General features: G+C 44.8%; 1 protein-coding gene across 2 annotated transcripts in view; it reads right to left on the reverse strand.

Moving 5' to 3' along the window:
• ANO9 (anoctamin 9) overlaps window positions 1-14,282 on the reverse strand; it is a 76,602-nt gene extending 62,320 nt beyond the window's left edge. Inside the window, exon 1 of one of the 2 annotated variants that reach the window (XM_042465620.1) lies at window positions 13,780-14,282. In XM_042465620.1, the coding sequence (XP_042321554.1) occupies window positions 13,780-13,785 (6 nt within the window). In that variant the 5' untranslated portion in view covers window positions 13,786-14,282. The remainder of the gene's footprint in view (window positions 1-13,779) is intronic. The other variant, XM_042465603.1, reaches the window with a different exon arrangement.
• Between the last annotated feature and the right edge of the window lie 2,678 nt (window positions 14,283-16,960).

The following is a 16,960-nucleotide window of genomic DNA, read 5'->3' on the forward strand; positions in this document are numbered from 1 at the left end:
TCAATCATGTGAGTGCCAGGGGTTTCTGGATGAAATAGAATTATCCAGATTCATTTTAGTCTGACTTCAGGCCTAATTATTGAATGGAAACTGCTTGGTAACCTTGGTGGATGACCTACGCAGGGAACTGGACGAGGGGAGTGTGTCCCAGTTGGTTCTGCTGGTTTTTAAGCAGCTTTCAGTACCATCAAACGTGATATCCTCCTGGGTTACTTCTTTGTGTGGTGGGACTTAAAGACACTGTTATACAGGTGGTCCTGGTCCTTCTGGGGAGCTAACCCTGAGATAATGCTGGTGGACCTTGTAAACCTCACTGTTGGCATGCTGGGGTTTCTCAGGGCTCAGTACTGTTAACATAAATAAAACCACTGAAAGAGGTCACTCGCAGCTGGGGGTCAGTGTCATCATATATGATGACATCCAGCTCTCTTCAAGGAAGCAGTCTTGTGCTGAACCAATGTCTCTTGGTAGTAGGGACTGGATGGGGCAATAATCATAACTGGCTAGAATCAGTTGGAAGAGATCACAAGGGCCATCCAGTCCAACCCCCTGCCATGCAATCAAAGCATCCCCAACAGCCTCTTTTTAAAGACTCCAAGGAAGGGGACCACCCACTCTCAAGGGAAGATGTGTTCCATTCAAACAGCTCTACTGTCAGGAAGCTTCTGCTTTGATTACATCTGTTTGGACTATTGTAACACCCCTATGTGAAGGGTCCCTTAATGTGGCGCGAGAAATTCAGCAGGTCTCAAAGCTAATTTTTCTCTCCTGGGGGTCCCGAGTGTCTGTGGAATACCAAATTGCCCCTCTCCAACTCTCATTTTTGGTTCTGAAAACTGTTTTCATTCTAATGTTGAACAGTGTAGAGGGCCATTATGTCCTATGTATGGTTAACCAGTTGCTCCCAGATGCAACATTCATTCCTTTTTAACCAGAATAGGGTGGTCTGGGCCACAAAAACAGACTGAAGGGCCCACAAGTGCAAAGATTTAGTGGCAACAAACTATAACAGCAACATATCTGGGATGTGTCTGTAGTGTGTACATATATGGTGTGGTGGGGAAAGGAGAGAGGAAGAGGAAGGAGGAGGGAGGGAGGGAGGGAGGGAGGGGGAGGGAGGAGGAGAGAATTATTGGGTGGTTAACCCTTATTGTGGCAAAACATATGCTTTGTATTATTTTAACTCTTTCAGCAGCAAGTGATTTTTGCAGTGAAGTGTAATGGGCATGCTTTTGCATTCTCCCCTATTTTGACTTTGAAATATAAAGGAAGGCTTAGAAATAAGTTGTACAAGTGTGTGTTTTTTCGAGGCATATTCACAGGATCCAATGTTGTGGTTATGTGCCTTAATGTTGGTTTGACTTATGACAAGCCTGAGAGCCTAAGTCAATCCTATTATTGGGTTTCTTGGCAAGATTTATCAGAAGCAGTTTGCCTTTGCCGCCTTCTAAGGCTGAGAGAGGTGACTGCTTAAGGTCCACTCAGTGGGTTTCCATGTAGAGCAGGGTTAGAACCCTGTCTTCCCAGAGTCCTAGTCCAACACTCAGACTAGTACACCATGCTGACTCTCAGGTCTATCAAGCGGGGTCATAGTCCCAATTCTTCATTCTTCAGGTATTATTCATCCTTTGACACTCCAACACATAAACATGTCATTCAGCTCATTTGGAAAATACTGACCTACTTTGGAGCTTGTGCTTTGGGGACTTGAAAGGGAAGATAGCATAAAATGTATTACCCCAGTTCCCAGTTCTTTATGAGCAATGGAGAAGCAGCCATCTACCTTCCTCCCATACTTTTTTTGTGTATGTGGGACTGTGTAAGTGCTTCAGTGCCTGACTTTGCTTGCTGCTCTCTCTTCACCCTGAGCATGTTGATGTCTATCCCAAGGTATGTGATCCATCCAACATTCCATTCTTTGGGGGGGAGACCAGTAAAGATTGCTCTTAGCGTGTTTCTCAGAGTTCATGTGTTAAAACTATTTCCACTCACATGTTTCTATTACCTTTCAAGATCTATGACGATAGTTACACTGCAGAGGAATTCCTGGCACACAGCTGCTTACATAGTAGATACTGCACCTACTACTTTTCTGTCTTTAGAGCCCTTGAATGAAGCACAGGGACTACTGAGGCGAGTCACTGGCAATTCTCTGGATTCCCTCCCCCTCCCATTTCAGAAACCTCCATGCTAGATGTTTTCATAAACAACAACACAAATAAGTTTATTGAATAGCCCAAGGGCCAATTCAAAATACTCAAAACATGTAATACAAGCAATGCCACATACATATATATAAATATGTTAATATAGTGCACTAAGTCCAATAAACCAAATATAATATATTACTATATATCGTATGAATGTCTACATGCACAGCTTTAGACAGACTACACAAATCTAAAAATACAATATAATAATAATAATAAAAGCTTTTTTTAGCCCGCCTTTCGCGGGATCAAGGCGGTCACAACAGCCAAAAACACGATAGAATCAATATACAAAAAATTAAAATACAAAATACAAATCTCACAATATCTTAACAACAGTTAAAATCCAGTTAAAATTTTTTTCCAGCAAGCACAGGATTACAAAAACATGAGGAGAGAGAAGGGGGCAACACGGAATGTTAGGGGTAAACCTGCTGAAACAAAAAAGTTTTAAGCCCCTTTTTGAAGTATTCCAGGGAGTGGCTGGCGGGAGCTCGGCGGAAGCGAGTCCAGAGGATGGGCCAGAGATAGAAAAGGCCCTCTGAGTGGTGGTAGAATATCTTGCCTCTGGGACACGTAACAATTGCTTCCCAGCAGATCTGAGTGTGCGGGGCGGAATGTATGGGGAGAGGCGGTCCTCCAAGTACCCTGGGCCCAAGCATATAGGGCTATTATAGGTAAAACCAACACCTTGTATGTGGCCCGGAAGCGAATAGGCAGCCAATGGAGATCTTTCAGAATTGGTGTTATGTGGACTGGTCCTGGAAGAGCCAGTGACCAGTCTCGCTGCCATTGTTGACCAACTGAAGCTTCTGAGTATGGTACAAGGGTTGCCCCATGAGAGCGCGTTACAGAAATCCAAACGAGAGGTTACCAAGCATGTACTACCGTTTCAAGGTCCCCGGCCCAGGTAGGGTCGCAGCTGGCGTATCAGCCTAAGCTGATAACAGTGCTCCTGACCATCGCATCCACCTGGGATGTAAGATGGAGCGACGAGTCCAGAAGCACCCCCAGACTGCGAGCTGAGTCCTTCACGGGGAGCGTGATCCCGTTCAGGACAGTGGACAACCATTCCGGGCCAGGAGAACCTATACAAGCACTTCCGGTTTCTCTGGATTCAAACTGAGTCTGTTTTCCCCATCCAGCCCATTACCAACTTCAGACAGGCATCCAGAGGAGAGATGCCATCCTGGTCACTGCAGCAGCCAGAGGCACAGAGAGACTATCTGGGTGTCATCAGCGTACTGATAAACACCGCACCCCATGTCTCCGGATGATCTCACCCAGCGTTTCATGTAAATGTGAATAGCATGGGGGAAGAATGGCTCCCTGAGGGACACCAGATGTAAGTGCCTCCTATCGGAGCACACGTCCCCAACTGCACCATCTGGGACCGACCCGAGAGGTAGGAATGGAACCACGGGAGCACAGTGCCACCACTCCCAACTCTCTCAGGCGTCCCAGAAGGTACCATGGTCAATGGTATATTATATATTATATCATATAATATATATATATATATATATATATCGAAGCCGCTGAGATGTCTAAGACACTAAACAGGGACGCGCTCCCCTGTCCATGCCCAGACGGAGATCATCGACCAGGGCGACCATGGCAGTCTCAACCCCTTAGCCCACCCGGAAGCCGGTTTGAAATGGGTCTAGAAAATCAGTTTCATCCAAGATCGATCGAAGCTGGATGGCAACCGCCCTCATCGATCACCTTCCCTAGAAATGGCAATAGCGATACCGGCCGATAATTATATGCATCAGGGGGTCAAGGGAGGGCTTCTTTTAACAGTGGTTTATTGATAGCCGTTTTCAAATTAGATGGAATTGCCCTCCCTGAATGTGTTTATTATTTGGCGTAACAAGGTGTTACCACTGATCCCTTCCAATACTCCTTTGGCAATCCGAGGATGTGGACAAGATCCTTAGAGTGTTAGGAAGACATCCTGCTCTCTCGATCCCTGTCCCTCATGGCTAGCGGCTCAGGGGGGATCGTGGTAACTGTCGTGAAGAGTCATTCCCCAGGCAACCTACCTGTGAACATTAGACACACAACAGAGAACTCTGAATTGGATTACTCTTCACTACAATATTTTGGATTTATTTTATTGACAGCAAGTACATTCTCCAGATATAGCCAAGGGACAGGGATTCCTCATCAGGCTTGAAGAAACCACAAGGATTGTCAAAGAAGTATTTGGAAGGGAGGGTTTTGAAAAGAAAAAGGTTCAGGACTGAGTACAGAATTCTGAAGTGTGGATCAGAAGACATGATAGCAATGGAATGGTGTTGCTGGAAGGTGAGCAGTGTGCCCCAGAGAAGGCAAGAGTATGCAGGTAGCACTTGCAAGTTATTGAGAGCATTTCCTCCTTTGGCAGCTCTGTGGCCCTTCATCTATATGTATATTTTCTTTGTACATTAAACCTGACATAATGCCAACATCAGGCAAAACCTTGATTAGGGCTCCATAGTTTTGTAATAGTACATTTTTTCTCAAGCTAAGGTGTGATCATCCATTGTGAATACTTCTGTGCATAGTCAGCAGTCTGCTGCTGATCAGCCAGCATGGTGGAGTGTTTTGCAAACAGCAATGTTCTCTTTGGCTTGGTTAAAATATGTATTCATATGACCAGAATAGGTAGTTGTTGTCATAGCTAAAGGTCAGATGTACTACAACTGCACATACTGAACCATTTATATGGTGTAAACTCTCACCATGACAAGTCAGCCTGCAGTAGGATCCTCTAAAACCAAAGTTCTCAACCTTTTAGTTCAGCTCCTAGAATCCGTTATTGGTGGCTATGCCACCAAAGGCTTCTGAGAATGAAGTACAAAATAGAGTCAAAAGGTTGAACGCTGCCCCTAAAATAAAATCACCATCACTAACATGATCAGTAAAGAGAGAAATAATTAAACCTAGTTTCTTCTATTCACACTGGATTGCAGGAAAACACACAAACATACATGGTTCCAGTTACTTCTTCACTGCCTGGATCTTGCCAGGCACTGATTAGAATCTGCAGTATTACCTACTGACAAAACCAAAACCAGAAGAACTTGTCTGGCCCTCCAGGTCCACCCCATTTGCGCGTGTGCATCAGGGATCATGTCACTCATGTACCTTGGGAAACAAAAATGTATGTTTGCCAATGCAAATGTCACATGGCATGTTTATATCTCACACATAGTACTGTGCAACCTGCAGTTTATTGTAGTCTCATTGTAATCAGCATAGAATCATAGAATCATAGAGTGGAAGAGATCGCAAGGGCATCCAGTCCAACCCCTGCCATGCAGGAAATCCAGATCAAAGCATCCCCGACAGATGGCCATCCAGCTCCGTTTGAAGACCTCCAAGGAGGGAGACTCCACTACACTCCTAAGAAGTGTGTTCCACTGTCGAAAAGCCCTTACTGTCAGGAAATTCCTCCTAATGTTGAGGTGGAATCTCTTTCTTGAGCTTGCATCCGTTGTCCAGGTCCTAGGTGTTTATCACACTATACTCTTATAGTGCTACTATTCACTTTAACTGCTCTAGCTGCCTCCTGTTGCATTCTGGGATTTGCAGTTTTAAGGAGGGGTATTTAGAATTCTCAGGCAGAGAATTTAAGAGTATAGTGTGATAAACACCCAGTCTCTGGAGCAGCAGAAAAACAAGCTTGCTCCCTCCCAATATGACATCCCTTCAAATATTTAAACAGGGCTATATATCTAGGGTTGCCATAGTCAGGACCTCCAAACTGGGACAAATGTAGGACAAACGTGGACAAAATTTCAAATGGAGGACACATTTTAAAAAATGGGAGGACACGCAAAAATGATGTTTTTTTTTTAAAAAAATCATATAATGCATGATTCTTAGGCATGATAAAAATGGAGGACATTTGGCATTATTCCTAGACAGATGGCAGAAAATGTGCTTCCCTTTCTGGTCAAACCGAAGAGGAGGAAGAGGGAAGAAGCAGAGGAGGAGGAGAGGAGAAGAAGAAAAGGAGGAAGAAGAGGAGGAGGAAGAGGGGGGAAAGGAGGAGGAGGAAGAAGAGGAAGTAGGAGGAGAAAAGGGGGGAAGAAGAAGAAGGGGAGGAAGAGGGGAGGAGGAGAGGAGACAGAAGAGAGGAGGAGGAGAAGAAGAGGAGCAAGCTGCGAAGGCAGGGAGGGAAGGGTCTCCCTTGGGGAGAGGACCCTTCCTCCCTGCCTTGGAGCCTGCCTGGCCAGCGGGGGAAGCCCCAAGGCAGGAGAGAGGGTCTCCCTTGGAGGAGAGACCTTCTCTCCTGCCCTGGAGCCTGCCTGGCCGGCGGGGCAAGCCCCAAGGCAGGGAGAAAGGGTCTCCCTTGGAGGAGAGACCCTTCTCCCCTGCCCTGGAGCCTGCCTGGCCGGGCGGGGAAGCCCCAGGCAGGGGAGAAGGGTCTCCCTTGGAGGAGACCTTCTCTCCTGCCCTGGAGCCTGCAGGCGCGCTCCAGGCGTGGGCTTGAATGCCGCCCAGACCTCAGTGGCCAGCGGCGCCAGCGCGCACACCTGCCTCACTTCCTTCCCTGTGCGCGCGCTGCCGCTGACCCCTACTGAGGCCTGGGCGGCATTCAAGCCCTCGCACTGGAGCGAGGAAGAGGAGGAAGGTGGGGCTGAGGAGGAGGGGGTTGGGTGCCGCAGCAGTCGCATTAGCGGCAGCGGCAATGGCCGGAGCGGGCCCCCAAACAGGGAGACAGGCACGGGTGGGGGCCCAAACCGGACCGTGACGGGAGGGCCCCCCAAAAGCGTGCTGGTCACGGGGGGGGGGCGGGTTATGGCAAGCCTAATCATATCACCTCTTAACCTTCTTTTCTCCAGGCTAAACATACCCAGCTCCCTAAGGTGTTCCTCATAGGGCATGGGTTTCCAGCCTTTCACCATTTTAGTTGCCCTCTTGGACACGCTCCAGTTTCTCAATGTCCTTTTTGAATTTTGGCGCCCAGAACTGGACACAATATTCCAGTGGGGGCTGACAGAGGCATAGTGGCACTATTACTTCCCTTGATCTAGACACTAGCATAGCTCATTCCCACATAATACTCTCATCCCTGGCATATTTAGTCAGATATCCTACTACTTCCAGTGGCACTTATGTCCAGTACATGGGCTCTGCCCACAATGAACTGAGGAGTAGAACAGCTAGAAAAACTGGTGCACTTACGGATTATTTGTTTTAAAGTTGGAATCTACTTTGTGAGGGTTTTGTCCTGAGAAGCAGGCTAGAAAAATATTAAATAGTAATAACAGGTATGCTAGGAGACAATATTAGAATGGAGGGAAAGGGCAGGCAGGGCAATATTCCTAGTCATAATAAAAGATCAACGTAATTGTGTATAACAGTACATAAGGATTAAGATTCAGGGTGCTTCCAGGCCCAGGGGTATTAGTGATACCAATCAAAAGGGATTGCACATGTATTCTACCTTTCCCTCCTGAACAAATTTTTTGAAACTAAAACAGACGAAGAGGCAGTGGGGAAAAACACTTTGACAAGCAGAAGGCATCATCATATAATTCCATGGATATCCCATACAATTCCATGAGTGAAATGGTGTAATTGCATCTGCAAGCACTTTCAGACAATTGCCCAGTGATAAATAAGGTCATGAAGAAAATCCTTATCAGAAATACATGGGGGTTTACTTTTAAGCCTTGTATTCCTACAATTGCTGCTTATTGCTAATTATCATCAGTTCAGCTTTCAATGTGAAGCCGAAGGCTTTCATGACCAGCATCCATAGTTTTTTAATGTTAGTCCTCTTGTGCAGACCCTCACACCCTGAGGCCTGCCATTAGCAACCAATAATACACATGCAAATCACTCCTGCCTTTCCAGATCACACAATATATATAGCCAAGTCCTTTCCAGGCAAATATTCTCTGAAAATGCCAGCCACAGATGATGGCGAAACGTCAGGAAGAAACTTTGCTAGAACATGGCCACATAGCCTGAAAAACCCACAAAAAACTAAGTTCATCTTTCACTTATGGCATCTCTGTGAATGAGAGATCTCCAAGAGTCCTGGCCATCAACAACTCTGCTCGGGTCCTGTAAACTCAGGACTGTGGCTTCCTTTATTAAATAAAACCATCTTTAAGGTAACCTTCCTCTCCTACCTCTTTCTACTTTCCTCAGCATTACTGTATTTTCTAATGAGTCACGTAGGAGAAAGAAATCACCAGAAACAAATGGGTTGTCTTGGTGGTACTCTTAGTGCTAGTTTGTTGCTGTTTATACAGTGGACCCTTGTTATATGCTGAGGTTTGGTTCCAAGATCCCCCATGTATAACAAAATCTGTATATGCTCAAGTCCCATTAAACATGACATAGCAAAATGGTTTCCCTTACAAAAAATGGAAAATCAAGGTTTGATATTTGAAATTTATACTTTTTTTTAACATTTTCAAACCGTGTATGCTTGTGCGTAAGAAGGGCCAACAGTAGTATGCCTTTAAGTTGTTTCTGACTTATAGTGACCCTAAGGCAACCCTATCATGTTTTTTTCTGGCAAGATTTGTTCAGAGGAGGTTTGCTGTTGCCTTCTCCTGAGGTTGAGAGAGTGTGGCTTGCCCAAGGTCACCCAATGGGTTTCATGGTCGAGTGCAGAATCAAACGATCATCTCCAGATTCAAACCACAACGCCATGCTAGCTCTCTTGGTATTAGTCCTGGTGCTCAAATGGAACTGTTCAGGCTTTATCTGATGTGGTGTGATACGAGGAAATTTTCCATTTGGAATTTCTACTTCTCATGAATTATGATGCTGAGGTGTCCTACTGGAAACAATGTTTTGAACTATTGGTTGGTGGTAGTATAGGAAAATATAGATATCTTAGAAAATGGTAATATTACATTCTGTTCACATTACTCTTTTTCTCTGGAGGTGAAACCACTTTGTGAAAGTCTGCCCATTATCCCAGTTTGAAGTATAATCATCCATCTCTGTGTCTGTAGTTATAGCTAAACTCATGTAAGAACTGCTGGCATAAACCAGATGAATGGGTATAACTACTTCTACTATGTGACATTTATTTCAGTTCAGCTGTATGCCAAGCAGTGTATTGGGGATAATAATGATGGGGAATCTGCCCTGAGAGCCTAAATGTACATTAGATGGAGAGGAAGAAAGCAGCTCAGTCTTTGACAAAGAAGTTGTGAAGATGGATTAGTATGGAATCCAGTGGCAAAAGAGATGCAGATAAGAAAAGGTTAAAATGGTCCAGGAAAAGGTATGTCCATGGTACTATGGGATTAATGTCCATTATTTTCAACTCAGTAACCATAAATGATGCATACTGGGGCCAATGCTAACAATTCAATGGGACCTTCATATAAAAACAAACAGGGTTGGAAGTAACTGGAAAATCTATAATGTAATAATATACAGAAGGCATGGGAGATGATATCCACTCTTCTTAACATCAAGCCCAAGCTCTGGCAAATCAGAGAAGCAAGAAACCAGAACTAAGGATGCAGGCTCAGCTTCCTGAGGAGGAGGAGGAGGAGGAGGAGGAGGAGGAGGAGGAGGAGGAGGAGGAGATGACTTTAAAACAGGGGTGGGCAAAGTGCAGTCTATGAGCCTTATATGAACCATGGTACCCCTAAGTATAGCAGCCACAAAGTGCCCAGACTTAAAAAAGAAACAAACCAAAGTAGTTTGCTTTCCCTCCAAGCCTTCCTAGAACACAAAGAAAATAAAAAGACAAAAATTAATCAATATGGAATCTGGAAGCAATGTTACATCACACCAGGAGTACCAAAATGCACTGATGTGGTTTACATTTGTACATTCTTAATGCAAGTATTTTATATTAGGGTAGACTGACATTTAAATAAGCAACTGAGGTTATTATCGTAAGCCAGTTGGATAGGCTGCTGTTTGTCTTAGCTTGCTAACTGTTCATCTCCACACTGACTGAGTGTTGGTTCCAGAAATAATCATTACAGTTGCCCAGTTTCGAAGTCCTAGTTTTAAGCAGGATCTTTGTAAGATTGGAATGGGAAGGTATTTGGATTGTGTATCCAAAATAATGTAAGAGATATGCCTACAACAGTGTAAAGAGAAAACCGAAAAAGGAAGACATCTAATAATTGAGGCACAGTATCCTTCAAAATATGCGGACAATTGCTATTTCAGAGTATTTGTAATTCTCTTAGATCCCTAGCCTTGCTCAGAGAAAGATTTTGCAAAGTTGCTGTGGCAAAGGAGGCTAGATGTTAAGTATGTAGCTGAAGGTGCTTCCTAGCTCTTGTTTCCTGTTTCCCAATTCATTATTTGGGGATCTATATGCAGGCAGGGCCAGCACCAAAGTAGGACTCTAAAGATCAGGATTTGACTCCCCACTCCATCATGGAAACCCACCTTGGGCAAAAGACCACCCCACCCCTTGAACAAATCTTGCCAAGAAAACCCCATGACAGGTTTGCCTTGGGGTTGCTATAAGTCGGAAATGACTTGAAGGCACACAAGAACAAATATGCAGGGACTTAAAAACTTCAGTTCTTTCTCTTGGCTGTTCATACAACTCTATATCAAATATCTGACTGACTGCCTTCTTCCATATACACTACATAGTCTTTACACTCTTGAGAGAGAGACCCTGTTTATCATACCAGGACCAAGCCAGGTCCATTTAGTGTGGAGGAGGATGTTCTCTGTTATGTCCTCACATGAAATTAGCTCCTCATCAAGATTAAAAAGGCTTCCCAGTATATAGCGATTTCAGTGTCAGTTGAAGACTTGTTTACCCAGGTGTTTTCCTGGTTGCTAATGTTGCCTGGCATTACCCCTAGGTTTTAGTAAACTACTTTATTGCTTCACAACTGTACTATTATTTTTAATCAACTGGTTTCATTGCATGTTATATTTATTGTAAACTGCTCTGGGAATTTTACAATGAAAAATGGTATAATCTTTTTCTTAAATAAATGAACAAAGAACTAGTTAACTACCGTAGTAATAAGGAAGTGTCAGCCGGCTTCACTTTCATTCCCCGCCACTTTGTACTGCCACCCCAGAGGTATGAAACTCTTGGGAAACTTTCCTTACACAGGTAGATAAGCATATTTTGCATGCCTTTTCCTACTACCAGCTTCCCTGAAACTGAAAGTGTCAACCAGTTCAAGGTTGCTGGTGTTTTTAATCACGCTAATAAAAAAATAAAATACTTAATGAACTGTTTAAATATTGCTGCATCTCACCACAGTTTAGACTGCAATTCTAACAGCCCTTTATATGAGAGTAAAGCCACACTGTGCTAGAATGTCTTTTCCTGAGTAAACATGCAAAGAACCAGGGTGCACAATACTGTAATTTTAATTAAAATTGTCTACTAGAAGAAAAGTGAGGTATAAATTATTTAAATAAATTAATAAATGCCATTCTAGACCAGACTTCTCCAACCTGGTGCCTTTCAGAGAAGTTGCCAAATAGCAGACCATAGCAGGCTGGGAGTTTCTGAAGGGCACCAGTGTGAAAGAGACTATTCTAGGGCCAACGTGGTGTAATATTTTTGAATGCTGGACTATGATTCTGCAGAGCAGGGTTCGAATCCCTACTCAGTCATGGAAACCCATGGGGTGATCTTGGGCAAGTCACACTCTCTCAGTCACAAAGGGAGACAAAGGCAAGCCCCCTCTTAACAAATCAGGCCAAGAAAACCATGTGATAGGGTCGTTGTAAGTTGGAAATAACTTGAAAGCACACAACAACAGCAACAATTCTAGACTCTAAGCCTGTGGGAGGTGTTGATGTGCTCATTTTCTGAACAGCAGCAAGTAATTTTTGGATGCTCTATTTAAAAACACAAACAACTTATCCCCCTTAACGGAATATGGCTTTATTTATTGGCAAACACCCTCCAATTCAACTGTATAATCAATGCTAAGGCACACTTTTTAACAAGGAGCAACAAAGTTCATGTAATCTAGTTCAACAATGTAGGTCCTGAAACAATGGTAAGACTATTAACCGCTAATAACATTTTCAGTTGTAAGGCAGATGGAAATACAGTACTATAAAGCACTCTGTGCATTTATAATACTTTCTGTCCAGCATCAAAATTACCTTTGGGGAAAGTTCAATTTGCCAGAATAGCTGATATAAATTACAGATCATACATTTTAACTGCATAAATGATGCAAAAAAACAAGGAGACTTTTTCATCTTAATCAACCTGATGTAATACAAAACTATAGGCTTTCTAAGATATTAACGGGTGGAAAGTATGTGTGTGGCACGTACTAGGGTTAGAAAGGGGTGTCCTTTCTAAATGCCCCTAACCCTAGTACGTGCTGAGCGTGTACAAAATGGTGGCACCCATTCTACATGGGCGCTGCCATTTTGACGTCACGGACACTTAGCATCCGCACGTCATGCAGCGGAAATGATGCCACGAGTGCGCCATTGGCGCTTTGTGGCGTCATTTCTGTGCCGCAAAAAGAACTCGCTTTTTGCGGGTTCTTTTTGCTGCATCCAGGAATCGTGCGGTTTGTCCGCTGCGGTTCCCTGATGCAGCAACCACCGGTGCCGGTAAAGTGCCAATGTGTATTTATTAATCTCCTCAAGACAACCACCTTGGTGTAGTTATTTGAGTGTAGGACTAGGATTCTGGAGACCAGGGTTTGAGTGCCCACTTAGCCATATAGAGGCAAGTCACACTCTCTCACCCTCAGAGGAAAGCAAACTTGCCAAGAAGACCCTATGATAGGCTTGCCTTAGAGGTCACCATAAGTCCTAAATGGCTGTAAGTACACAACAACAAAATACGTGGGAAGTCTGAGAAGGACCAAGCAATACGCCATTTATGTGCCTACTCAGAAGTAAGGACTACTGAATTAAAGAGGTCTGACTTTCAAGTAAAACTGCAATTTTCATGCTGAATATTAGTCCTTTCCTATGCAAAAAATAGAAATCAATATAGATCGATGTTGGTGATGGTCAAGATGCACAGGATGTAAATAATTCTGGAGCTAGTGTGTTGTAGTGATTTGGGTGTTGGGAGTATGACTTGGAACACTAGGATTTGAATCCCTAGGGACTCGGCTATGGAAGCCACTGGGTGATCCTGGGTCAGTCACACTCTCTCAGCCTCAGGGGAAGGCCATGGCAAGCCCCCTCTGGGCCAGTCTTGCCCAGAAAACGACGTGACAGGTGCACCTGAGAGGGAAGAGCAGGCAGCTCTAGCGGAAGAAGGGCTCTCCCCCCCCCTCCTCTCTCTCTCTCGTTGGGCAGCCTGTCCTGTTGCTGTGTGCCTCCAAGCCAGTCCTTGTTGACTCAGGCCAGCCTCTCGGAGGGGGTCCTTGGCAGGTTCCTCCAGAAGGGGGGGGGGCTAGTTGCCAAGAGGGCCATTTCTCCCGGGGGGGGGAGGAGGAGGAGGAGGGAAAGCCCCAGAGAGCCGGCGCTTTGCCCTTTCCTTCCTCCTCGGACTCTCCGCCCAGGGCCCACAACAAACTCCAGCTCCCAGAATTCCATAGCCTTGAGCCAGACAAAGAGTTAAAGCGGGGCCAAACCGGGTTATTATTTCTCCAGTATGGATGCAGCTGTGGCTTACCTGCATGGCGCTTCTTCTTCCTCTCCTCTCGGCTGGGGCCACAAGGTGGAGAAGAAGCTCCCTCCTGCTGCTCCGCCTGGAAGCCTCCTTCTCTCCCTCCAGGAAGCATCCCAGCCAGGGCTTCCCTCCTTGCAGGGTCCCTCCTCCTCTCCTTCCCCAGGTTTTGGGGCGAAGAAGAAGGAGAAGAAGAAGGGACTTCCGCGCCCAGGCTGGGGAGAGAGAGGGAGAAAGAGAAAAGAAGGGAGGAAGGGAGGGGAAAAGAGAGGGAGAGAGCCAGCCCCTTCTTCACCTGCTGCTCAGGGCAGCCCAGCGGAGGGGGGAGCTGGCAGACAGTAGCTCTCCTGAGAGGGCTTTTGGGCAGGGTCCTCCTCACCCTGGCAAAGGAGGGCCTACAAGCATAAGTGGAGGGCAGGGCCAGGCCAAAGTATGCTCCTTAGTTGGGCTCAAAATGGAGGACCATTTGGGGATTCCTCCTGGACAGACGTGGAAATGGAGGACATAGCAACCCTAAGGAGTACCTATAACTGTAAATTCATGCTTCTGAGCCAGGCTTCAAATGGAGGGCATTGTGAAATTCCTCCTGGACCGAAGGTGCCAATGGAAGGATTCCAAGAATGGAGGACCCCAAGGAGAACCTGCAATTATTATTATTATTATTAATAAAATTTATTTATAGAGCATTCTAGAATTTGCACAGTGCTTTACATAGTACGGGTCAAATAAAATAAAAGTTTTTTAAAAAAACCTGCCAAGCAGCATATAATCTAAACCAACAACATTACATGATTAAAATATCTCTAAAATAATACTAACTACTATACAATAAAGACAGAACTAAATGTAAATCCATACTTCTGAGGCTCATAATGGAGGGCATTTTGGAATTCCTCCTGGATAGAAGCTGGCAATGGAGGACACGTCCTGGAAAAGGAGGAAAAGTCTGGTCCCCTTACCTGTTAGTCAGAGTGACTATGAACTGTGTGTCTTGTGTGCCTTCATGTTATTTCCAACCCATGGCAACCCTAAGGAGTAAGTTCATGCTGCTTAGTCAGGCTCAAAATGGAGGATATTTGGGCATTCCTCCGGACAGAAGGTGGGAATGGAGGACATGTCCTGGAAAAGGAGGAAGTCTGCTCACTCTGGATTTGGGTAGGCATGTTTTCAAAGTGAATAGGCTTTTCTTCCTTTTATTTATTTATTTTTATTTATTTTATTCAAAGGATTTATATTTATATCCCTTCCTTTCTCCCGCAATGGGTTTCAAGGCAGGTTACAATAACTTAAAAAGACAGCTAAAACATTGGTTACCAAATTTAAAAGATAATTACATATTACCAACATTAAAACATAAGTTAAAAACAGCAGAATTAAAACCGTTAAAAAAAATTAAATCAGTACACCACAGTACATACATAAAATTTCCCCTCCAAATGCCTGCCTAAATAAAAATGTCTTCAATTGTCAGCAAAAAGAGAGCAGGGGAATTTGTCACACGGGAGGAATTTCTCTTCATTTCAAATTAAAAGAAAGTGGGGCCAGAATACATTCACGTAAATTCACTAGTTCAGCAAATTTACGTGAATTCGAATTGCATTCAAACTGACTTCTCATTGCCCAAAAATAGCTTGCCGTTGCCCGAAATTGCATGTGGTCTTATCACGCAATAACGTTAAACCTCATGATTGCATTCGGATTGCCATTGGATTATACTTCCAATTTTCCTTGTACTATAAACTCCAGGGAGGGGGCCAACCTGACCTCCCTTGGAAGGGAGTTCCACAGTCTGGGAGCAGCCATGGAGAAGGCTCTCTCCTGAGTCCTCACCAGCCCTGCCTAGGAAGATAGTGGGACTGAGGGAAAACCCTCCCCTGCCAATCTTAGCGCTTGGGCTGGTTTATACAGCGAAATACGGTCCTTCAGATAGTCTGGACCCAAGCTGTTTAGGTCTTTAAAGGTCAAAACTAGCACTTTAAATTCTGCCTGGAAATGAACTGGTAGACAGTGCAGCGGTTTCAGCACAGAGTCACATGATCCCTGTAGCTAGCCCCAGTCATCAGCCTGGCCTCAGCATTTTGGTCTTGCTGAAGTTTCCAAACAGTTTCCAAGGGCAGCCCCATGTAATTAAGGCATGTGTCACCATAACCAGATCTGACTTCTCAAGGAATGGGCACAGCTGATGTGCTAGTTGTAATTGTGCAAATGCACTCTTAGCCACAGCCAAAACCTGGACGCTCAGGCTCAGAGTTGAGCCCAGGAGCACACCCAAGATACAAACCTGAGATTTCAGAGGGAGTGTAACTCCGTCCAGCACAGGCTGAATCCTTATTGCCTTTTGACTAACCAGGAGCACCTCTGTCTTGTCTGGATTAAGTTTCAATTTGTTTACCGTCATCCTGTCAATTGCTTACAACAGACACTAACTCCAGGAAATCAGAGGGAAATGAGAGACAGAGTGTCATCATCAAATTGGTGACACTGAATCCTAAAACCTTGGATGATCTCTCCCAGTGGTTTCATGTTGATATTGAACAGCATAGGGGACAGAACTGAGCCCTAAGAGTCACCACAGGCTAGTGGCCTGTATACCCTAGCACAATCTTCTGGGTCTACCCATCCAAGAAGGACTGGAGCCAGTGTGAGACAGCGCCCCAAATTCAATCCCAGAGAGGCACCCCAGACGGATATGGTATCAAAAGCTGCTAAGAGGTCCAGCAGTATCAACAGGCACACCCTCCCCCTGTCTAGTTCCCTGCATAGGTCATCCACCAAAGTGACCAAAGCTGTCTCTGTCCCATAGTAAGGCCTGAAGCCAGATTGACATGGATCTATAATAATCTGTTTCATCCAAGAATCCTTGGAGCTGGGAAGCCACCACACATTCTAATACCTTGCCCAAAAAGGGGATATTTGAGAGTGGCCAATAGTTTTCAAATCTGGTGGGATCTAGGGAAGATTTTTTTCAGTAGTGTCCTCATCACAGCTTATTCTAGACAAGATGGCAACCTACCTTGCTGTAGTGAGGCATTCACTACTTCCCTCACCCAATTGGCTAGTCCCCCTTTGGCTGCTTTCAACAGCCAGGATTGAGAATGGGTCTAGTATGCACGTGGTGGGGCTCACCTCTCTAAGGATTCCATCCATATCCTAAGGTTCCACAAACTGAAACACATCCAATAACACT

This window comes from Sceloporus undulatus, chromosome 1 (assembly GCF_019175285.1).
Source record: "Sceloporus undulatus isolate JIND9_A2432 ecotype Alabama chromosome 1, SceUnd_v1.1, whole genome shotgun sequence".
In the NCBI taxonomy this organism is placed as follows: domain Eukaryota; kingdom Metazoa; phylum Chordata; class Lepidosauria; order Squamata; family Phrynosomatidae; genus Sceloporus; species Sceloporus undulatus.